Source organism: Triticum aestivum, chromosome 5A (genome assembly GCF_018294505.1).
Source record: "Triticum aestivum cultivar Chinese Spring chromosome 5A, IWGSC CS RefSeq v2.1, whole genome shotgun sequence".
NCBI classification, from domain to species: Eukaryota; Viridiplantae; Streptophyta; class Magnoliopsida; order Poales; family Poaceae; genus Triticum; species Triticum aestivum.
The window spans coordinates 524,931,458-524,955,911 of NC_057806.1; the positions used below are offsets into that span (position 1 = coordinate 524,931,458).

At 43.6% G+C, this 24,454-nt stretch overlaps 3 protein-coding genes and 1 long non-coding RNA gene across 9 annotated transcripts in view; 1 reads left to right on the forward strand and 3 right to left on the reverse strand.

Annotated features, from left to right (window-relative positions):
- The window catches only part of LOC123104477 (uncharacterized), a 15,708-nt gene extending 6,657 nt beyond the window's left edge, over positions 1-9,051 (reverse strand). For 3 of the 6 annotated variants that reach the window (XM_044526341.1, XM_044526337.1, XM_044526340.1), the window contains exons 1-10: positions 8,861-9,051; positions 7,618-8,384; positions 7,336-7,488; positions 7,009-7,254; positions 6,613-6,880; positions 6,151-6,500; positions 5,861-6,056; positions 5,666-5,764; positions 5,323-5,579; positions 5,159-5,234 (exon numbers count right to left, since the gene is read on the reverse strand). In XM_044526341.1, coding sequence (XP_044382276.1) covers positions 6,355-6,500; positions 6,613-6,880; positions 7,009-7,254; positions 7,336-7,488; positions 7,618-7,824 — 1,020 coding nt within the window. In that variant the 5' untranslated portion in view covers positions 7,825-8,384; positions 8,861-9,051 and the 3' untranslated portion in view covers positions 5,159-5,234; positions 5,323-5,579; positions 5,666-5,764; positions 5,861-6,056; positions 6,151-6,354. Of the gene's footprint in view, positions 1-2,069; positions 5,235-5,322; positions 5,580-5,665; positions 5,765-5,860; positions 6,057-6,150; positions 6,501-6,612; positions 6,881-7,008; positions 7,255-7,335; positions 7,489-7,617; positions 8,385-8,860 lie in introns of those variants that run through there. The other 3 variants (XM_044526339.1, XM_044526338.1, XM_044526335.1) reach the window with 3 other exon arrangements.
- Positions 9,052-9,299: 248 nt separating this feature from the next.
- LOC123107484 (uncharacterized) lies at positions 9,300-10,389 on the reverse strand. Its single transcript, XR_006451680.1, has 2 exons — positions 9,838-10,389; positions 9,300-9,742 (listed from the first exon to the last, which is right to left on the reverse strand). It is a non-coding gene; the product is annotated as an uncharacterized lncRNA (long non-coding RNA).
- Positions 10,390-17,365: 6,976 nt separating this feature from the next.
- Positions 17,366-18,106, forward strand: LOC123104480 (anther-specific protein MZm3-3). The gene is made up of 2 exons (XM_044526344.1): positions 17,366-17,756; positions 17,878-18,106. The coding sequence occupies exons 1-2, from the start codon at positions 17,450-17,452 to the stop codon at positions 17,880-17,882; spliced, it is 312 nt and encodes a 103-aa protein (XP_044382279.1). The 5' UTR covers positions 17,366-17,449; the 3' UTR covers positions 17,883-18,106.
- Positions 18,107-18,131: 25 nt separating this feature from the next.
- Positions 18,132-24,098, reverse strand: LOC123104479 (plant UBX domain-containing protein 8). Its single transcript, XM_044526343.1, has 10 exons — positions 23,855-24,098; positions 22,944-23,005; positions 22,117-22,639; positions 21,927-22,024; positions 21,591-21,825; positions 21,312-21,500; positions 21,069-21,233; positions 20,299-20,442; positions 20,118-20,174; positions 18,132-18,542 (listed from the first exon to the last, which is right to left on the reverse strand). Exons 1-10 carry the CDS (start codon positions 23,936-23,938, stop codon positions 18,429-18,431), a joined length of 1,671 nt encoding a protein of 556 aa, XP_044382278.1. The 5' UTR covers positions 23,939-24,098; the 3' UTR covers positions 18,132-18,428.
- Positions 24,099-24,454: the final 356 nt, after the last annotated feature.

The following is a 24,454-nucleotide window of genomic DNA, read 5'->3' on the forward strand; positions in this document are numbered from 1 at the left end:
TGGTGGCGGCGCCTCGGCGACTTCGCTCCCCCGCGGCAGGAGGCCTCACGATCTGGTGCGTCGCGGTCGCCAGGGACGGCGGCGGCGTGACCGGATCGGTTCGCGGCGGCGTGGCCAGATGTATGCCCAAGCATGGGCCTTGATCGATGGTCTGCCGTCGGCACGGTGGCGGGTGCGACTCGTCGGCAGCTGGGCAGATCCGCCGGGATTCTACCCTTCTCTGATCCTTGACAGCGCGGGCATCTTCGGGGGAAACCCTAGATCTCCTTGGGATCGAGCGATGACGACGCTTTCGCGTCGTAGTCCCTCTTTAGGGCATCGCTTTGGAGTTTACTTCGGTTGAAGGGACCAGCGACGTCGGTGGTGCACGTCTGATGGAGCAACTGCCGGTGAAAATCCCGTCGACTACGGTCATGGCGGACGATGATGGCGTCTTAGATGTCGTTTCCTTGTCGAGGCATCGTCGTTGCAGTCTGCGTCCTCAGGCTCGGGATGCTCCGGGGGAAACCCTAAATCTGGGTCTTCCGGATCGGACGATGATGGTGTTTTATCGCTTTCCCTCCTGGGGGCATTGTTTTTGGAGCAAATGATGGCTAGGGGATGGTGGAGCGATACTTCGTCTCACACATTGATGGCGGTGGAGATCGGCGGCATGGCGCTGTGGAGGCTCGGCGTTCGATGCGCGAAGATGGACTCGCGCAGGAGGAGGTAGCTGTCTGGCGTCATGGTGACGTCGATGCCAGAGTGGCTAGACAAGGTAGAAGCCTCAATATAATCTGAAGACGGACTTGTGGAAGATGGCGGCGATGACACACGAGTGCGTCTGACCGGATTGTGCCCCAGACCCGGTATGTGGCTCGGCTGGGGCTTCCGGCTTTTGATGTTAGGCTTAGGTGAGTGGTCTGGGTAGTGGCCCAGCTAGCATCCCTTCATCATATGGATAGGAGTAGCGGCATATGTTGCCAAGATGGTGGATTCAGGTATATTGTTTGTAATACTTTGTAAGGTCCTCAAAAATAATCAATAAAGTGGTCGTATGCATCTCCCAGATGCAGAGGCCGGGGGTCATCCCCCTTTTCTAAAAAAAATATAATGACCTTTATTTATTGTCATTCATGACACATACTACTACATAATTTAATATGATACGGTATCATATCATGATACAAGCATCTCTTTCCTCATTCAATTGTGTGCCACCTCGACAAAAATAGTTGACATGTATGATACTATCTATAATATTGTCTTTGTGGCCAGGCTTAACTGTTGCATGGACTGATTTAATGCACCTTCAACATGTGATGAGGAGGGAAAAAGACTTATAAAAAACAAAAAAATTGAGATAAGCCCTATAAACCGTGAATGAGGTAGTAGCAAGTACTAGTACTTATTGAAGAGGACACCATTGTGACTGTGTACTCGTAACATATATGATTATTCATAAACATTGCAATTTAATTGATAAACAACTCTAATTACAAAATGAATTATGGACAACTCTAATTCTACTGCTTTGGTGAGATGTCACTAGGAATTATGGATCCCTTTCCTTTAGTTTTCTTTATTTTCAGTTTCATAACATTCTGATTTTTTGTTCATTCGTAAACAAAAATCAACTTTGACCACGCAATACATTAATTCTTTGAACTAGCAAAGCTAGTGGGATTGACAACCTCAAGTTCTTTAGTTGTGTGACGGCCAGATCATTGGCCTGTAGGGGAACTCCACAAATTTGATACCTTGGTTCTCAAATACCAAGAGAGGATTCTTCAGATACTACAAACTTATTATCTTCACGGCCTAACAAATATCCATCTGTCGGGTACATTATGTTAGACGAGCATACCAGGAAGTAATCATCTTGCATCTTCCGTTGCCGAGGGTGTTTTCAAAAAGATCATAGGTTCTGCATTTAATTATTTTTCCTCCTAGTTATTTACTTTGCTTAGTCGCTTTTTATTTATCATTAATTTGATTTCTACACTTTGAAAAACTCAAAAACAACAAAAACGTTTAAATTTCAGCAAGTAGTTTATTTTGTTTTACTTAGTTGTCATGGCTAGTTTTTCCTGTTACTACTATTTCCCCTAAGGTGGAAGTACTCAACTTCAAGAAAAGGGAACATAGACGGACGCGGAGTATGTGATCGCGAGCTCACAGGAGCTCGGAATCACACCCGTCCAGGATTGCTGTGAGATTCGTTGTATTCAATGCTAGTTCGGGTGGGTGGGTCCATAGCGACAACGGGAAATTTAGATATACGTCACAATACTCGTCTGACAGCTGGGGCAAGTTCGACGGAGAAATGCACGCCGTCGCATGAGCGCGGCTGAGCCGTGGCTCGAGCTTCTCGCCGCCGTCCTGATCCGTGGATCAGGTCCGGTGCTTTCCGCTAGCGTCGGCAGAGCCCGCAGTTATTGCAGTAGTTGGGACATTGGCCGATTAGAGGAGTGAGGTTGGATTTGGCTATCATCCCCATCAGACTCGAGGCGGAGATATTGACTCTGGCGGGAGGAAGTGGGCGGCGAAGCAACCCGTGAGAGGCTCCGGCGACCATGGAGTTCCTACTTCAGCCTATAAATAGGTACGGATCTGATGCTTGGCCAAATATTATCATTGTTTTTGGCTCTGTGGTTGGGAACTGATCTAGATTCGGTCTTCTAAACTTGCTTTTTGATTGATAAAAACACTCCTGGAAGAGGTGAATGATAACAACGGCTCAATGGAACCCGTGCGGTTCCCAGTTGCCGCGGTGGCCGAGGTTCAGGATGCAGCCCCGGCGGCTTCGAGCGCCGACGGGCAGATATGCCCGGCGGAGGCAGGAGCCGCGGACATGCCTCAGTGCTCCGAGAACTCAATTGAACAAATTGACCCCAAAACACCAGGGTGGACGCAAAGGTACGACCCTGTGAATCAAAATACTCGATAATGTTCGGCAAAGTAGTCTGTACTATCAGATTTGCGACATTTAACTGACGAAGCGACGGTGGAACAGAGTACATAACCTCTGATGAGTTAGATATCTACGGATGTTGGTAGGTTGCATGAATTTGTTAATGCAGATATATATTGAGCAGCTGATTTGTGATATGATATATTAATGACATCATTCTATGGTTTGTAATTCCAAAATGTTAGGCTGTACCTGATAGTCACATGTAATTCATTCGCTGATCTGTCTGTGCAGAGTGCGAGTTGGTGCTGCTGCTCCAGGAAGGCCTCCTTGTGCAGACAGGGTAACGGCGTTGGAGAAGACTGTCAGGGAATTTGCGGAGCATCCAGGCAAAGTGGTTATGGTGCCAAAGATTGGAACAACTTTTGACACGCTCGGAGAAGCTTATGACTTTTACAATCTGTATTCATGGGAGAAGGGATTTGGAATACGATATGGAAAGAGCAGGCTAAATGTTAGCAGGACCAAGTGTATGCAAGAGATAGTTTGCGGATGCGCGGTACAGATAATTATACACCCCAAGAGCTGTAGCATTTTCCCATTATGATCATGTATGAAAATCCCTGATTATGTATCTGACTTTCTTCTTTCTTGTATCAGGGGAAGCCAATTGTCGAAAATACTCGTTCGTGCCGCTGTGAATGCCCAGCACTCGTCAGATTACTTCGGTCAAAGGACAATGGATGGTACATAGCAGAGCATCGAGATGGGCACAACCATGCACTTTCCCAAACTTATGGACAGACAATACACTGGCCGTCACACAAGCATATTGATGTTTACAGCAGGGACCTAGTGAAGCAGCTGCGGCAGAATAATGTAAATCTTGCTAAGGTGTATAGCATTATAGGCAGCTTCTTCGGGAGGATGGAGAATGTGCCGTTCACTAAAAGAGCATTAAGAAATTTGTGTGGCAAGATTAGCCGCGAGAATTCAGAGGATGATGTGAGGAAAACAATGGAAGTCTTCCATGATCTGTGCTCAAAGGATCCACAGTTTACCTATCGGGTTCAAGCAGACAATGAGGGCAGAATCATCAACCTTATGTGGGCTACCGGTAACAGCCGGCTGCAGTATAACTTCTTTGGGGATGTGGTTACATTTGACACGACGTACAGAACAAACCTGTATGACATGCCCTTTGGGTTATTTGTTGGTGTCAACAACCATTTCCAGAGCATCATATTAGCTGGTGTGCTTGTGAGGCATGAGACAGTTGAAACCTTTGAGTGGGTCTTCTCAAAGTTTGTTAGGATAATGGGCGGTAGTGCACCACAGACAATCCTGACTGGTAAGATGGTGCAGAACTAATTTAATTTATGTTGCATTTATGCATCGAATCAGGTGGGGTGAAACACTATTGACCATTGTATTTGTGAATTGCAGATCAGAACAGGGCAATGGAGGTTGCCATACAAAATGTGATGCCAGACACGGCACACCGATGGTGCAAGTGGCATGTGCTAAAGAAGGCAAAGGAGTCGCTAGGCCCTTTGTACTCAAAGAAGAGTGATTTCCAACTAGAGTTCCATAAGGTCTTCAACCACATGCTAACAATAGATGAATTCGAGGAAGGATGGAAGTACCTAGAGAAATACAACTTGAAAAGTCATGACTACATGACTAATTTGTACGAGATACGACACAAATGGGCGAAGCCGTATTTCAAGGGCGTATTCTGTGCAAAGATGACTAGTACTCAACGGAGTGAAAGCGCAAATCATATGTTGAAGAACTATGTGCCCCCTGGGTGTCCAATGCATATCTTTGTGAGGAAATACATGAGTTTAATTTTTGACAGAGAATCTGAGGAGAATTATGAGGAGAAGCGGACAACAATAGTAAGTGGTGAATGAAATACAAATTTTCCAGATTAAAAATTCAGTTTTTTCGTATGATGAACTAACTGCTTACTTATTGATGCATTGTTTCTCAGGGAAGGCCTCTTATGCGAGAAAATCTGGCAACTGAGAGACATGCCGGGAAGATTTACACGAGGGCAATGTTTGAGCAATTTGGTCACATATTATATGAGTGTGGTCACATATTATATCATGCACTCATACAGCGTTTCCCGCTTCACCTTCGATATGTTGTGTTGTTTTATGGCACTGGGATTTGGTGTGGTTAGGACAAAAAATTGCAAATGGAGTCACAGAAATATGACTCAAAAGGTAATTTGGCTAGCTGGCATAGATAACCAACCTTGGTGAGGGGCATCTTCAGCTTTTTCCCATCGAAATGGCGGGCTATATGGACGACGCAAGCTCCAGTCTCATTACTGATCATCACAAAACAAATTCCATAAGAAACCACAGATGACATTTGACATAATGATGGAAGCAAATTGCAGATAGAAAACACATTACCGAGAAAAAATGCTATCAACAAGTGCGGGGAACGTGACTTTCCATCCATCTTTCCTCACAGGCCAGCCAGCATAATACTCATTTAAGCAAATAAACAAGGCATCATGTAGCTTCCAAGCTGTAATCTCATCTCTCTGCTGAGTGGTCAAGGGTTGGCTTCTCTTGCTGTACATTGGATCAATTACAAACATGAGGCGGGCTACCATGTCCCAGAAAACTACAATCCATCCTTTAGGCCGTGGAACGGGGGTGAAGAACTGCATATAAGAAATGAAGCAACATGTGACCAACTAGTAGGCATATGATAAGAGAAAAATCAAATGGCCGATGCTAGTTCACTTACCAGCTGAGCTGATGTGATGTCATATTTGAGTGAGTCGGCACACAATGCTTTCTGCATTGACACCGTATGTAGGAAATCATGATCCAATAGTACAAGCGTCTGCATTTAGTAAAATCCATCAGTCGGTGATTGCATGACCATACTGTATATTAAAGAACAACGTGCAGAAAATTTCGATAGCTATGTAAGACTGACCGAGAATTCTGGTTCAATTGGGTGCCTCCAAGTTAAGTATGGTGAGTGTTTATCTGCTTCCTGGTCAGACTGACAATACCTTCTGATAATGACTGACATCACCTCATGGTCGATAAGCTCATCTTCAACCAGCTGGCATTTCAACATTGAACCCGTTATTCGTAAGAACCTCGGATTCTCATGAGCAAGAAAATTCCTGGATATATATACAATGGAGTGTCAGCCTCATGGTGAATAGATGTCTATAGTTAAGAAACATGTACCAGAAGAGTCTGCATTGAGATAGGCACCTGCATAATTCTTCTGTCGGTGCTGTAGCAAAGAACCCTTCCAATTGTTGGGACACATACGGCTGCGGTGGTAGCGGGACAGCACCCCTGATCCATGGGTCTATCTGGAATCCAGATCTGAAGACATATTTTCTTCCAAGAAGTCCCTCTGCCTTTTGTCCAAACACCGTGGTGCTTCCATCATTCGGAAGGTCAATAAACAATTCACTGATAGCTTGCAGTGTCTGCCTTGCAAACTGAAAAAATCTGAGATGTCATTGTTGCGAGTGCTCCTTCCTCATGTCGCAACCTCTTGTTCTGCTGACGGTCTGACTGGTCATCACCATGGAACCTCGGTTCAGAGTTGCCATCTGAAATTGGAGTTACAGTTAACATATATAATAAAAAATCGGCACATGGCAAATTCATTGCAATATGCAAGTAAACAAAAAGCAGGTAATTACAATGTTAACGGTTCGAGACCTTTGCAAGCAGACATATCGAGCCTGACACCTGGTATTTTCTGGCCGACCGGAGTCCTCAGTGTGTCAACTAGAAATGTATCTACTGCTCTTGTCAGACAGTTAGTAAAACCTCTAGCAGTACAGCAGATGCACCTCTTGCTGATTGATGCCATTAGTTTGTCCACAAATTTGATCATGTCTGCCTGCATATTTGCGCGGGCGGTGTTGATTTCACGCTGGCATTTGGCATTCTGCTCCTTCAATATAAAACTCAACTCATCCCTAACCTGCAGCAAACAAGTTAACCCACATACGACATCAGATTCAGTAAAGATGGCGAGAGTAGCCCCAATTGCAATTGTTGGAAGTTAAAGAAAATACAAAAAATAGAAGAAACCGTAGCAGCGAAACCTACCAGACTGGGGTATCGGCTCTGCATGTGCTCTATAAAGTCCATTGGTCCAAGCATACGCAGTGGTGTCTGAACATCCATTAGGTTCCCGACAGCTGAAGATGCTACATGAGCTGAATCGTTCCTGTCATTGTTGAACTTGCCAACATCTTCCTCCATATTGCCGCCATCAACTGGCTGGTTGGATGTTCTCTCAGTGGAATCAGCAATGTTGCAACGAGCGTAGCATAGATCATTACCTTGACGAATCTGCCATGGATACATATGAAAAACATTTGTTATGATGAGGGAGAATCAATCATCACTGTCACCTAACAACAGTAAGATTACCATGCATTTCGAGTAGGATGTGGGGCCCTTCCCAATGTGAGTCGCCATTGTTATCATGTTCTTCATGCTGCTTTGGTCGAAGTCACTAATGTGAGGAAGGACATTATGGTTATTATTGAAAATTCCAAGGTCAACATTGTCGAGGAAGAATATCTGCATATAAAGGTTGTTAATACGGCATCCATGTGAATGAGAAATGTATCACACAAAGCATTACAAAGGATCACATAAACCATGATGATGAGCCGGCTGTTGTGGCCTCAGCACAGATAGCAGACAAACCTGTAAAAACAAGTGGCAACCAACAAGATTGGTGTTCAAATTGTTGGCCATCATATCGTTCTTAAGCCGCCGGACTGCCTCTAGCAAAAAGTCAAGTACAAACTCACACCAGTTGAATTGTGATATATTCTCCGTATTTGCCAGCGCACCCCAGTAGTCTATGGTGCCATAATCATGTTTTGTTCTAGGTGCCACACCATGGCCCATAACAAATATGACGAATGCAATCTACAAGCAATCCTTCTCCATCTTGCTGGAAGCCTCGGAAATGTCACGGAGAAGGAATTCCTCAGCCGCACGCAGGCTATGCACTCCCGTCCTGTCCATCCCTAACGTCCTCTTTATGAATGTTATCGCTTCTGGCTTGATGAAGCCATCGCGCCCTTTAACACTTCGGTGACCACACGGAATGCCAAAAACCTTGTGGATGTCTTCCGCAAAAAACTTTAGTACCTTGGTTTCTGACAGAACAATTGCTCGGCGCTCGACGCAGACCTTGCTCATAGTCCAGGCACTGAACTTAAGGTTGAGCTTCTGCAGCAAGGGTAGCTTTAGCATTCCACCAAACCCAATTTCAGTAATGAGCCACCTCTTGTAATCGTCAAATGTCTGGATCACTTCTACTGCTTTTCTGACTGATATTCGTGAAGTTGGAGCAGGAGGTGCCTGTTCATCATTGGCTTGCAATGGCTGCCTATTGGTGTTGTCATTAGCTGCATCCCCAGAGGCTGCGGTCCCATCACAACTACCAGCGTCAGACATGGTGCCTACAATTGAGAACACTTTTATTGTGAGTGAGCTTGAACTAATGTACCCTGATAAAAGAATGATGGAGTTTTTTGCTACAAGACATGGAGTAAAATCATCTGTACATGTGTTGCTCCCCATGCCTAACGAACTATGCTGAACTGAACATTAGTACTAGATAATCAGATTGCCTGGTGCCTCAAGTAGCTACTGTTGGGTTAAACAGGCGTATGACTAAACTTGCTTAATAAATACGGTGACGACAATTATTACAACACAACTTAAGACTGGTCATTAGGATAAGTTGAATCAGATCCGGATACAACACACAAGCAGTTTGACTGCAGCATGAATTTTGGGATTGAATGGTGCGACAGATCCATCTTTGCTGATCTAGCGCAAATTTGAATAGATAATGGGTGGATTGCTCGGGTCATATGCATGGGACGAGGGGCGGAGAAGGTGGGGTGAGGGGATTGAAAAAATGAGCACTTACCTATAGATCTCCCGCTGGAATGGGTTCGCCGTGGGCCAAATCGCCGGCGACTTCGCTTGGGAGAGGAGCTTAAACCGGGGCAAGCGAAACAGAGGGGTGATATGAGGGCTGTTGGGTGGGTGCGGGCTGGTGGTTGGAGATAAGGTCAGTAAATTTCTGGAACGGTGGGTAGGTGCAAGAATTTATTGCGTCCACCGGTCATGCTGATGACAGCGGCAGCCCGTTCTAATGTAGTTAATTAAGTAACCGGTTTCCTCATAAAAAAATTACGCTTTATTGGCTATAGAACAAAGATCTAACATTAGTACTTCTGCCCAAAAATACGGTCGGGGCAAAAATAAATATCTGAACATAAATTGAGTACCAATTGCATGACACATATCGTAACAACGGTCTTCCAGAAGAACCCACTGACAAATATCATTACCAACCACTCGGATACAAATGAAACACTTCCTGATTCTCATTACTAACCACTGGGATACAAAGGACACACAACCTGATTCTGATTACCAAGCACTGCGATACAAAAGACAGACTACCTAATTATTCCTTCTATTCTGTCAACAAGACCACCTTCTACCTGCTAAGGAGGGAGACTACTTTCAGCAACGCCAAGAAAATGAGGACACCAACAAACAGTATGGCAGCATCCAAGAACACAAGAACACGGAGCGCGGCGGCGGAAGAGCCTGCTTGATTAACCCTGAAGGCTTGGGCAACTGCTGGAACAGTGCGCTGCTGCTGGACAACACGGACTCTATGGTTCAAAGAAGATCCAGCCTGGCTGCTTCCGTGTCCTAGCTGTTGTGCCGTCCCCAAATGGAAGCTTAACTCTGCAAGGTACTCCTCCTTGGTGCTCATGTAGTTGCAGATTCCATCCTGCAACTCAAATCGGACAGTAAAACTCAATGTATTAGTCGATCTGACTGCAGACGAGTACTTAGATGAAGGAATGGCGAATGGATTGTACTCACGTCCTTGTTGACGCACTTGTAGAAACGAACGCCTGCATTCTACCCCGCCCGAGCAATCCAGGTGAAGACCCGACCGCCGCAATCAGGACAGCTAATTAGCGGCGGGGGTTGCTCGACCCCGCTTGAGGATGAGGACGCAGACATGCTACCCGCAAGAATATGTGGCGCTCGTCTGGTTTAGTTCTCTCTCAATCTCTGACTGGGGGAGCAATGGGTGGACTGCTATATGAAGAAGGATGAGTGCGAGGAGGTGTGCTGGAGAAGATTGGTAGCTGCCTCCGGTGCTGCCATAAATGAGCAAACCGGCTCCTTTGGACCAGCTACCGTGACAAAATGGTTCCCCTCGTCCAACCCCGTCTGATCCGCTGCCCCACTGGCTGACTGGGTTTCCTGTGCAGTGGGCCATTGCACGGGAGTAATAATATATGTGGATATATACCTAGTACTATACCAATTGCAGCACAGATCACGAGGGGGATAAATGGCATAGATAGCGGGATCCTGTGAGCTCGCGCTCACATGAGTATTTTCGAACATAGACCTTTAAATGCTTGGTATAGGATTCAGGATGCACAGTGTAGATCTACTCACAAATGTTCACTACAATACTCCTCGGAAACTTTTATGTTGGCTTGTATTCTAGGTAGATACATGCCTTGGACACCATAACTAAAGGTGACTTTATAGGTAGCCGTAAGAATGATTAATCGACCAGAGGGGATGAATAGGAGTATTTGATGAATGTGGAAAAGCAACCTACTTCTTTCGCCTATATGTAATCATATACCCTGAAAACATCCAGCAGCACCACGAAACCCTATTTCCACCGCCGCAACCTTCTGTACCCGTGAGATCCCATCTTGGGGCCTTTTCCGGCGCTCCGCCGGAGGGGGAATCGATCACGGAGGGCTTCTACATCAACACCATAGCCTCTCCGATGATGTGTGAGTAGTTTACCACAGACCTTCGGGTCCATAGTTATTAGCTAGATGGCTTCTTCTCTCTCTTTGGATCTCAATACAAAGATCTCCTCGATTCTTTTGGAGATCTATTCGATGTAATTCTTTTTGCGGTGTGTTTGTTGAGATCCGATGCATTGTGGGTTTATGATCAAGATTATTTACGAAAAATATTTGATTCTTCTCTGAATTCTTTTATGCATGATTTAAATATCTTTGTAAGTCTCTTCAAATTATCAGTTTGGTTTGGCCTACTAGATTGATCTTTCTTGCAATGGGAGAAGTGCTTAGCTTTGGGTTCAATCTTGCGGTGTCCTTTCCCAGTGACAGCAGGGGCAGCACGGCACGTATTGTATTGTTGCCATCGAGGATAAAAAGATGGGGTTTATATCATATTGCTTAAGTTTATCCCTCTACATCATGTCATCTTGCCTAATGTGTTACTCTGTTCTTATGAAATTAATACTCTAAATGCATGCTGGATAGCGATCGATGTGTGGAGTAATAGTAGTAGATACAGAATCGTTTCGGTCTACTTGTCACGGACGTGATGCCTATATACATGATCATGCATAGATACTCTCATAACTATTCACTTTTCTATCAATTGCTTGACAGTAATTGGTTCACCCACCATAGATTATGCTATCTTGAGAGAAGCCACTAGTGAAACCTATGGCCCCCGAGTCTATTATCCATCATATTATTTTCCCGTCAACTAGCTATTTATGTCACCGTTTATTTTGCAATCTTTACTTTTCAATCTATACAACAAAAATACCAAAAATATTTATCTTATTATCTTGATCAGATCTCACTTTTGCAAGTGGTCGTGAAGAGACTGACAACCCCTTTATTGCGTTGGTTGCAAGGTTCTTGATTGTTTGTGCAAGTACGAGGGACTTGCGTGTAGTCTCCTACTGGATTGATACCTTGGTTCTTAAAAACTGAGGGAAATACTTACGCTACTTTGTTGTATCACCCTTTCCTCTTCAAGGGAAAACCAACACATGCTCAAGAGGTAGCGATCGGCAGGCCACAGAGAATAAGTGGATCTTCAAGAAGAAGACTGACGCTGACGGAAATGTTACTGTCTACAAAGCTCGACTTGTTGCAAAAGGTTTTCGACAAGTTCAAGGAGTTGACTACGATGAGACCTTCTCACCCGTAGCGATGCTTAAGTCCGTTCGAATCATGTTAGCAATTGCCGCATTTTATGATTATGAAATTTGACAAATGGATGTCAAAACTGCATTCCTTAATGGATATCTTAAACAAGAGTTGTATATGACGCAACCAGAAGGTTTTGTCGATTCAAAAGGTGCTAACAAAGTATGCAAGCTCCAGCGATCTATTTATGAACTGGTGCAAGCCTCTCGGAGTTGGAATATACGTTTTGATAGTGTGATCAAATCATATGGTTTTATACAGACTTTTGGAGAAGGCTGTATTTACAAGAAAGTGAGTGGGAGCTCTGTAGCATTTCTGATATTATATGTAGACGACATATTGTTGATCGGAAATAATACTGAATTTCTGAATAGCATAAAAGGATACTTGAATAAGAATTTTTCAATGAAAGACCTCGGTGAAGCTGCTTATATATTGGGCATCAAGATCTATAGAGATAGATCAAGACGCTTAATTGGACTTTCACAAAGCACATATCTTGATAAGGTTCTGAAGAAGTTTAAAATGGATCAGGCAAAGAAAGGGTTCTTGCCTGTTTTACAAGGTGTGAAGTTGAGTCAGACTCAATGTCCGACCACTGCAGAAGATAGAGAGAAAATGAAAGTCATTCCCTATGATTCAGCCATAGGTTCTATCATGTATGCAATGTTGTGTACCAGACTTGATGTGTGCCTTGCTATTAGTTTAGCAGGGAGATACCAAAGTAATCCAGGAGTGGATCACTGGACAGCGGTCAAGAACATCCTGAAATACCTGAAAAGGACTAAGGATATGTTTCTCGTATATGGAGGTGACAAAGAGCTTGTCCTAAACGGTTACGTCGATGCAAGCTTTGACACCGATCCGGATGACTCTATGTCACAAACTGGACACGTGTTTTTATTAAATGGTGGAGCTGTCAGTTGGTGCAGTTCCAAGCAGAGCGTCATGGCGGGATCTACATGTGAAGCAGAGTACATAGCTGCTTCGGAAGCAGCAAATGAAGGAGTCTGGATGAAGGAGTTCATATCCGATCTAGTTGGCATACCTAGTGCATCGGGTCCAATGAAAATCTTTTGTGACAATACTGGTGCAATTTCCTTGGCAAAGGAACCCAGATTTCACAAGAGAACCAAGCACATCAAGAGACGCTTCAATTCCATCCGCGATCAAGTCAAGGAGGGAGACATAGAGATTTGCAAGATACATACGGATCTGAATGTTGCAGACCCATTGACTAAGCCTCTCTCACGAGCAAAACATGATCAGCACCAAGACTCCATGGTGTTAGAATCATTACAATGTAATCTAGATTACTGACTCTAGTGTAAGTGGGATACTGAAGGAAATATGCCCAAGAGGCAATAATAAAGTTGTTATTTATATTTTCTTATATCATGATAAATGTTTATTATTCATGCTAGAATTATATTAACCGAAAACTTAGTACATGTGTGAATACATAGACAAACAAAATGTCACTAGTATGCCTCTACTTGACTAGCTCGTTGAATCAATGATGGTTATGTTTTATAACCATAGACATGAGTTGTCATTTGATTAACGGGATCACATCATTAGAGAATGATGTGATTGACTTGACCCATCTGTTAGCTTAGCACGATGATCGCTTAGTTTGTTGCTATTGCTTTCTTCATAACTTATACATGTTCCTATGACTATGAAATCATGCAACTCCCGAATACCAGAGGAACACTTAGTGTGCTATCAAATGTCACAACGTAATTGGGTGACTATAAAGATGCTCTACATGTGTCTCCGATGGTGTTTGTTGAGTTGGCATAGATCGAGATTAGGATTTATCACTCCAAGTATGGGAGAGGTATCTCTGGGCCCTCTCAGTAATGCACATCACTATAAGCCTTGCAAGCAATGTGACTAATGAGTTAGTTACGGGATGATGCATTACGGAACGAGTAAAGAGACTTGCCGGTAACGAGATTGAACTAGGTATTGAGATACCGATGATCGAATCTCGGGCAAGTAACATACCGATGACAAAGGGAACAACGTATATCGTTATGCGGTTTGACCGATAAAGATCTTCATAGAATATGTGGGAGCCAATATAAACATCCAAGTTCCGCTATTGGTTATTGACCGGAGACGTGTCTCGGTCATGTCTACATAGTTTTCGAACCCGTAGGGTCCGCATGCTTAACGTTCGGTGACGATCGGTATTATGAGTTTATATGTTTTGATGTACCGAAGATAGTTTGGAGTCCCGGATGTGATCACAGACATGACGAGGAGTCTCGAAATGGTCGAGACATAAAGATTGATATATTGAACGGCTATATTCAGACACCGGAAGTATTCCGGGTGATTTCGGAGAAAACCGAAGTGCCGGAGGATTACCGGAACCCCCCTCCCCCCGGGATACTAATGGGCCACATGGGCCTTAGTGGAGAGAGAGATAGAGAGGGCCGGCCAAGGCAGGGCCGCGCACCCCTTCCTTCCCCATTCCTCCTAGTTGGACTAGGAAAGGGGGAGTCCTACTCCTACTAGGAGGACTCCTCCCCTCCTTGGCGCGCCCCAAGGGCCGGCCGGCCTCCACCCTTACTCCTTTATATACAGGGGCAGGGGGCACCCTAGAACACACAAGTTGATCATTGATCCCTTAGCCGTGTGCGATGCCCCCTCCACTATAATCCACATCGGTCATATCGTCGTAGTGATTAGGCGAAGCCCTGCGCCGGTAGCTTCATCATCACTGTCATCACGCTGTCGTGCTGACAAGGCTCTCCCTTGACACTCAGCTGGATTGAGAGTTCGTGGGACATCACCGAGCCGAACGTGTGCAGATCGCGGAGGTGCCGTACTTTCGTTGTTAGGATCGGTCGGACCGTGAAGACGTACAACTACATCAACCGCGTTGTCATAACGCTTCCGCTTACGGTCTGCGAGGATACGTGGACAACATTCTTCCCTTCTTGTTGCTATGCATCATCATGATAGATCTTGCATGTGCGTAGGATTTTTTTTTTGAAATTACTGCGTTCCCCAGCACCTGCTAGTTGGTTTCTCAGCAACTTGTATTTTCACTATTTTTCTGTTTTTAGTCTTTGTAAGTTGTTGGTTGTAATCTAATATTAATTCAAAGTCAAGCTCACCTTGAGCCTTTTCTCTAAAGCAAACATTTAAAGAATAAGATCTAATTTTTATTTTTACTTTTGCAATGAGAAGAAGAATTTTGTTTGACGTTCTTCCTTGACAACATTTGTTGTCCCGGATATTCATTGCTAAACAACAATGGCAAAAGGTGTGAAGTAATTACTTGTTTTTGAGAGATCAGTGAACTTGTAACATTCTTCATATTCTACCACGATTCTGCGAACGGGAAAAAATGGAGAGCATTAATTTACGTATCATTCTTCTCGGGTCGGCTCCCAACATGCGGGAGCACCTATGCCTCGCTTATATATTGAGAGCGAGGAAGGTCTCGCCGAAGGAGCGCCCACTCAGCTGCAAGTATTGCGCCAGCCTAACTTTTAAGTTAATCTTTTTTAATGTTTTCTTCATATTCTGTGTTGTTATTTTTCACTTTTGTTTATAATTTAGAATATGTTTCAATACAAATATTCCAAACATTAATTTACGTCAAAAAATAAAATTGAGATTTTGAAAAATGTTAATGCAGTGTAATATTTTGTTAGTATAACTTTTAAAAAGTGATGATAACTTAAAAATATATTTAAAAATGTTACGTGTTTCAAAAATATGTACATGGAATTTTAAAAATAAACTTTCATACAATATACCAAAATGTTCCTGTGATTCAACAAACATGTTAAGCGTGTATAATTGTTGTTTCCGTATTTATAAGGAAAATGTATGATGTGTCCGAAAAGAGTAGGCATCAAAACATATATTTGAAAAAAATATTAATCATGTGTTTGAAAAATGATAAACCAGTGTAAAAAAATGTTTTAGATTTGTACCAAAAATATACAATGTGTATGAAAACAATGGACATCAAAAGAATGATGTGAAAAGATGTTAGTCATGTATTTTTAAAATATTAAGCGTGCATAAAATAATTTAAACATGTATAAAAATGTTTTGGATGTATAGAAAATGTTTTGAAGTATTATGCGTACAAAAAGTACACATAAAAACATATATTTGAAAAACGTTAATCATGTATAAAAATATTAAACCTATACAAGAAAATGTTTTAGATGCATACAAAAAATGTACAATGTGTACGAAAAAAATAGACATGGAAACATATATTTAAAACTTATTAAACATTTATTGTTCCAAAAATATCTTTGCGGTGTATTAAGAAAAATGTACAATGTGTATTAAAAAGTAGACTTTGAAAAAACTATTTCATAGAAAAATGCTAATTATGTATTTGAAATATATATAACTTGTACTAAAAAATTTAAACATGTATACAAATGGTAAACATGTATAAAAAAATGTTTCGTATATATAAGAAAAATGTACGATGTGTAAAAAAGTAGACATCAAAACATATATTTGGAAAATGTTAATGATATACTATATGAATTTTTTTAACGTTTATAAAAAATGTTATGTATGTATACCAAAAATGTACTGTGTGTACAAAAAAATAGATATCAAAACAAATATTTGAAAAATTTTAAACGTGTTTTAAAGAAACGATCTTGACATATAACGAAAATGTACAATGTGTACAAAAATAAATGAACATTAAAATAAGTATTTAAAGAAAAACGGTTATTTAAAAAAGTTGGTAAACATGTATTTAAAAATATTCTTGACATATACAAGAATTGTACAATGTGTAAGAAAAATGTAGACATATGTTGAAAATCAAGGAAGAAGGAAAAATGGGGAGAACAAAGAAGAGTGAAGAGAAAACAAGAAAACCTCATAAAAAGGGAAGAAATACAAGAAAAATCACTTAAAACCGAAAAATGAACGAAGAAAACCGATGAAAAACAAAGAAAGACAGAAAACCAAAGAAAAGCAGTGACGAAACAAAGAGAACTGAAGAAAAGCAAAAAAACCAATAATGAAGAAAGACCCGAAGAAAACCAGAGCGAACGAGCGAACGAATGAACTGACAAAATAGGTCGCCCCAAATACTGTAGCGCAGAGGAGAAAGCTTGTGGCGAGCGTATCTTACAAGTCGCTGTAAGCGAGATATAGCTGCGGTGCATGCTAGCGGCGGCTCCCTCCTCTCTTCCTGCCGTGGTAGGCCTGGTTGTCGGCCCCTCGTTCGGTTGGGTCAGCCTCACACGCTTGCCGTGCCCCGCTCCTCCTCCCGCCCGGCGCCGATCGGAGCACCGCTGCGTGCGTAGCGTAGGTGAGCAACGCAAGACTCGCCGCCTCCCACCCTCCCACCTCCGTCGCCGCGCCTATAAAATCACGCCCTCCGGCACCACCACCACACCGCGCCGCAAACCACACGCACACAGAACGCTCAAGCTAGCAGCGCGCGCACCGAGCCGGCGACTACGACGACGATGGCGGTGACCACGGCCCAGCTGCCGCAGCCGCGCGCCCTGGCGGCCCTCCTCGTCCTGGTGCTGCTCATCACGCTGGGCGGCGCGGCGGAGGCGCAGCCGCCGCTCGGCACCTGCGGCGCGCAGCTGAGCCAGCTGGCCCCGTGCGCGCGGTACAGCGTGCCGCCGCTGCCGGGGCAGGCGCTCCCGACGCCCGGGCCGGAGTGCTGCTCCGCGCTGGGCTCCGTGTCCCGCGACTGCGCCTGCGGCGCCATCGACATCATCAACAGCCTCCCCGCCAAGTGCGGCCTCCCGCGCGTCTCCTGCCGTAAGATCATTATAAACACTCCATGCTGATTGATTCATGTGCTGCTCTCTCTTTGCCTGAATATCTATCTAGCTGAACTGACGGGCTCCCGGTTGTTTCCCTTTGACTGCTGCCGCTGCAGAGTGATCGCTCGCTGCCTGGCTCCATGCAAGAAGAGGAGGAACTGAAGAAGACGACGATGAATAAGAGATCGATGGTCGGAGCAACCATCTTGAGTAGTAGTAGCAGTGCCTAGTAGCTGTCCTGTCCGTCTAGATCGATCCCCTGTGATCATTACAGGCTCTCGTGTCTGTTGGCCTCTGTTGAAGGTCAGATTAATAACAATAGTAATGAAACCAATTTGCACCGAAGGTCCTTCCAGACCCAAACATATAATGAACCCACAATGAAACCAAGGAATCTTTCTCTCTCTGAAACGAACAATGATTATCGCTGCGCTAGCGCGCATTCATAACCAAATATCCTGGATCCGTTGCTGATCACTGTTTTATACCCCCTACATAAGACTAAAGTGATGCGAACCGTTCCACATCACAAAAGAACACAGTTTGAACTCTTCGACACAGACCAATTTTAGATTCCCTAGTAAAAGCCATATGCAAGTATAGACATGTAAAACCCCAACTCAGTCTCAGATGGTGGTATCCCTAGGTGAGGCTCAATCTTTTTCCCCTAATCAGTAATCTGCTCTATAAATAAGGCTTCCTGCTTGCTTGTTAACCCGAGATCAGTAAACGATTGGTCGCCGTCAGCAGTGGTAAAAGCACGCCTGGGGTATGTCCTTACCTGCAAGACACACAATGGTAAATACGAGACCGGATGGCAGTAAGAGTCAAGCAGTTTAATGCTAAAATACAAATGAAAACAAATTAGTGGTTGTAATATTTTCACACTTCAAGTTACATTTGAACAGTTATTTTAACTTTCTTTGTGTGTATGAAAAGCTGATGATAACTACTCGTTGCAACTTGCAAGCTACTCCCTCTGTCTCAAAATGTAAGGCGTTTTAAATGTAAGACGTTTCAAAAACTTCATGCATTTTGAGACAGAGGGAGTACCTATATTCTTTGTGTTATTCCCACTAGATATACTTGAATGTATCAAGAGTAAAAAGACGGAGATATATGGTCTATGGAACAGATGAACTTATAAAATGCAAAGGAATAGGGGGGAAATCATAGTAACACCGGGTCCAAATGGTTTCCCAAATGCTGCTCAGTGCGGTCAACTACAATATTTCAATGGATGAAATATGCACTACTGATACTACAATCAACTGGCAGAAAAAGCACAATATAACTTTCAACATTGCTTGGATCAAACATCTGTCGTGGACTGTCCTCAAAAAGGAAATTAGAGACACTGCACGAACACGAACAGTGCCAGAGAAGCAATTCTCCAGTCTGCAGTCTGCACTGCAGAAAGAATGATCTCCCCCTGACAGCACATAACAGCCAGAGCAGCAAATAGCACTATCCGGTGTTAGCTAATATGACCGGAGCTTGATGTATAATGTACTCAACAGTGAGCATGAAGTTATGGAAGCATAAAACTTGTTGGCAGGGCACATATACATCCTCTTACAATCACTGTCAATCCTTTCTCTTGCTTCTAAAATTTCTCAATGAGCGCAAAATTTGCATAGTCCTGCTAGTCTGCCACACCATGTAACTTGAAATGTTCATTATGAGAACTAAGAATATCCCATTTTGTAGTGATCCATAGAATGTGTTAATTGTAGGAACGCAAAGACACCAAAGTCATCCCAAAGCTCAAGAATGAATTTGGTAATCTGTAAATGCTTCTCCCTAGAGAGCCACATGATTCATGCATAATTATAGTAATCCAAATGCTACAGAAACTTACATAAAATTACCTTCTTGCATAGGTCAAGGAATACTAGCAGGTTACCTCAAGAAAACAGGATGCTAAGCTACGCAGACGCTGGATTGAGAAAATTCAACAAAGCACACAGCAAGCAAAACTAATCTGCTCTTGGGATCAGATGAATCCATTATTTTATTTTATTTGAAACGAGGCAAAAGCTTTGCCTATTCCATTAATTAGGAAAAAGGTTGTTGCGTTAACTGCAGACAACCAGGCGAAAACCGGAACATAGGGCCCAGCCCATTCTTGCCGACAACACAACAAGCTCAGCAAAAAGACAGGGCCGAACCCAGTATTGGTTTGGGTAGCTCAGAAAATTATATATTATCATGCACGTGACTGCTAGTGCCTGACATACCAGTCCATAAGGAAGAATACTAGGTTGCACTCATTTTTATTAAGACAGTTAACTCTACATGGGAGTATGCATATGAAATATTATAAAATAAGAAAAATATAACACTAGAGAATTACCAGTCTGTAGGTTTCTGGCTTGCAAGTCCTGCCAATGTCTAAGAAATCAAAAAGGGACTGCAAGCAAACCAGCATGTCAGAAGCATGTATTAGTGACAAGAGGCAAGTATAAATGAACCCTTCTTTTCTGGAATCTGGCAGGTCAAAAGCAGTTTTTTTATTAAGTTCAAAAGCAGCTTACCTTGAATTTATCAGATTTTAAAAAGCGACGCCCCTGTCGACTACCGTCAGGCATGCGAACTACAAGTGTTATAACACCTTCCTTGTCTGAAGGTGGCTCCAATGGCAATGATGCTTCTTTGGCGGCAAGATTGGACTCAAGCTCCTGTTTACATAAAACATCAGAAACAGCATAACTGGCAGATCCCCAACAATGCCAGGTAATGAACTTATGATAAATAATTATAAATATCAAGCAAGTCTCAACGGAACAACAAAAGCAAAGAGCTTAGTTATCCTATTGGATATGTTTAGTTCATATAGCTACAGTTTGACAAACTTTGCCAAGGGTGTGTCAGCTGTTTGTGGCTAATGTTTGTTTCACTGTCACAGCTGTGGCATGCCACACTTTCTTAGCAGCCAGCCCCAGCTATCATAGAGCCGTTTTGCCAAATCTTGCCATGGTTGTGGCGACCAATTCTCTCCATGCCTTTTGTGGCTTGCCACAGGTCAGCACAAAAAGTCTAGCAAGATTCAGCTATCAACCAAACATGCCCAAAGTTTTCTTGAAAGTAAGATAATATTGCCACATCATATCTATAGTTAACCAAACCTATAATAAGACCACTGTAAGTCTGCAACATAACATAAACTAAAGCCTTATAGTTTTTTCTAAGAAAAATAAGTTTCGTATGATCACAGCAGTGATCTAGTTATCTACTACTCACATACTGGAAAATACTCTTAATTATCATCCAATTGTATTTTGAATTATCTGCAACAGAAAGGTACCTCTTTCTCAAGCTGCATTTTACGCCGTTCCTCCTCCTCTTGCTTTTGTTTCTCAAGAGCAGCTTCTCTTGCGGCAGCTTCTTCCAGCAGTCGGAGCTCAGCTTCTTGTAGAGTCTTCATCTCCTTTTCTTGATCAGCTTGGAGTGATGCAAGGTACTCATCATCCTGTAATATAACATTCTGGAAGTTAAAATCCAATATCTTTTGCATTTAGCAACAATGCATAAAGCTTCAAGTACAAACCTGCTGCTCACGTAATAACCGTTGTTCAGTCAGTTCTGGTGGTGGAGAGTGCACTACTTGGGGATAATGACTCGAGCTCGCATGAGATGGAACCGATAATGGATATGTTGGTGCTTCAGGAATTCCACCAAACATTGCAGCCTCAAGCATAACAGCTTCATCATGTTCCTCAGAAGAAATGCCACCCCACTTTTCCAGAAGAAGAATTGTGTGAGCAATGAGGCTGAAGTAATACCGTTAACTGCTTAATATTAAGGTACAGATCAAAGGCTACAATACCTCTGATGGGAAATCAGTTCTGTTATACTGATGATCAAGGTTTTGAGGCTGCGAACTTGAGGGAGGACTATCACCTGGGAGAACAGGTTCTGTTGACTCTGTGTCTCCAGAAGGGATGCGCCTAGAACGACGTCTAACTAATGGCTGTTCTTCAACATCCTCGATCTCATCATCTGAGCTCTCTTCATCTGCTGGTTGCATAGTTGTTCCACTCCTCCCTGTACCTAATCCTTGCCTCCAAATAGGAAGAAAACGCAAAATAAATGCATTGCTATTAGCCTACCGCAGTAAGGTAGCCTGAGGATGAAGAGCAAGAGGGTACAAAATAATATTCACCTTCTCACTGTTCCAGCTGCACTTTCCATGTCTTCATCAGATAAACGATCTTCCAAGTTTATTCCACCCATATGTTGAGTCCGTTCTTGCTCTGCTGTCTGATATTTATTTAAAATTTAGGTAAAGCAAGACTCGACAAGCTCGTTCTAACCTATCCCTGTGGAGAGAGAGAGAGAGAGAGAGAGCTTACATTTGCCAGTTCTTCAGCCTCTCTTTTTGAAGCTTCAATTGCAGCCCGAATCATTTCCTCTTCTATGTCATTGTCTGTGACATGAACCAGTGGAGGAGCAGTTGGCAGAGGGTTTGGCTGTGACGCATTGCTACGGATACTAGCATGCTGAGAAGACAGCCCAGATGACAACTCCTCCTCGTCGTCATCTATTATGATAGTTTCACGAACTTCTGGTCCATAAGAAGACCCATGTCCAGTGACATTCTCAACAACAGAAGCCTGACCAGAAGGACCCATGTGAATGTTGTTGTCATTAACTTCATTACATATCTCTCTAGGGTGCGGACCTTGTGCATCACGATTGGGAGTACCAGCAGAACCAACACTATCAAAAAACATTTGCTGGAAATTGGGATCCATTAGTGCAAAAGGGTCGTGCAGAGCTTCAGGGAACAATGGTCTTTGAAACGTGTTATCAAGTGGTCCGTCCAGCTCCATATCATCATGATTAACAGGTGGAATACTTTGATTGATTGCGTTCCTGAAAAACAGAAACACATCAATTATCTGCCCTAGTGCAACATGGTATCTGGAAGGTAATTGTTCTGCCTCTGATCCAGTTTACTTGTCACTTTAGCTAAATGCACATAGAACAAGTAATTGGTGGTTTAAACTTTGATACAGGCTATCCATATTAATTGTGTGTAGCTCTTTACAACCAATAAGCAATTTATAGGGATATTGGAGGGAAGTTCAGAAAAACCAAACTAACAAGCAATATTTGCATACTAAAAGTACTTTGGAATTATCTGAAGAAAATGTGCTGGAAAAATTTAAATACATACACTGTGCTATCTCCTTCAGTGAAGTGTGCATTGACTGCCTGATTGAGGTCACCAGCATGTTCCTGTGTGCCATTTATCAAAAAAGCACTGAGGTTAGATATATAGATGACATCGATGGTAGAATGATGCACTTTCTTTTCACGGCAACAGAATGTTGCACTTGAACAATCAATTTGGAGGCGATGCCCTAGAAGATTTGCGAACCACGCACATTCACAGGGTGATTTCAGAAATAAGATGACCATTTGAAGATAACATGGTACCCCAGCTGGTATGTGTGCAGTGCACTGAGTTAAACTTTGGAGATGTCAAGTCTAGCACAACTGGATGAGACCAAACATAATCAACAGGATAACTAGGAAATTACAATGTAGTACCTGCTTGTGAAATTCAAATTCCTGAACCTAGACGAACAAGTACAGGGGGGAATCCACTAAATCTACAAGCCTACCATCCAGATGAGCCAAGCAATTTCGTTTTTTTTAGATTATTATTAGTGAACCGCGCACCATATTCCAACTAAGAGACCGCCAAACAATTCGTCTCGAGTAGTAACTGCAAATCAGGGGTTATGTGACCAAATTGGGCTCTTACCAAAACCATAGCTTTGAGTAAAGGAAGGCAGCAAGGGGACAAAGACAAGCCACGAGACTGCTGAGGTAATTCCATTCCATAACTGCACTAGCAGAACAGCGACGCGGGGATTCGCAAACAAATCGGGCCACCTCAACCCACCACGCGCAGACCCCTTCCCCGGCCCAAACAAGTGGACTAAAACCTAGCACCGAGCGATCCATACCCGGCGCAACCAAATCCGCCGCGCGAGCCCAGCCGATTGCGCTAGATTGGGCGGGCGCCTGAACCAAAGGAAACTGGGCAGGAAGAGGAGCGGGAGGGGGCTTGGGCGATACCTCGAGCTTGCGGATGGCGACGGCCTCGTCGGCGCCGGTGATGCTGATGAAGGTGTCGATCGCCTCCTGCTGCGGCCTCGCCATGGCGGGCGCCGGGGGAGGGTTTGGAGGCGACGCTCGCACGCAGGGGAAGGGGGAGAGGAGAGAAGATGAGCGTATGGGAGAAGCCAAACTCGGAGGCTCAAGAAGGGAGGAGCGTTCTGTCTGTCACGTGGTGGCCGGTGAGCCAGGGCCAGAGGTGACTGCTTTCCTAGGGTCACCTTTTGAAAGAAACTCTTTTTCCTAATTTTTTTGGTTTATGAAATGGTAAACGATTCTAATCGGGCAACCGGCTAGGGCTTGCGCTGGTCGCAGTTCCTCCCTACGCAGCCACGTGTTCGGTTGGGGTCCACCCACACCGCCCGCGCCGCTTCCTTCCATATCCTTTCACGTGTTTTCAACCTTCATGTGGCGATGCTAGAACCGGCACTGGCGAAGTTGCGACCGGAAGATGGTTTTGCTAGGACCGACAAGATTACAAGATGTGATCGGCACAACAATTTGCTGGAACTGGCGACACCGGGAGCTGCAACCTTCGAGTCGGAGAGCTACAAGACAATG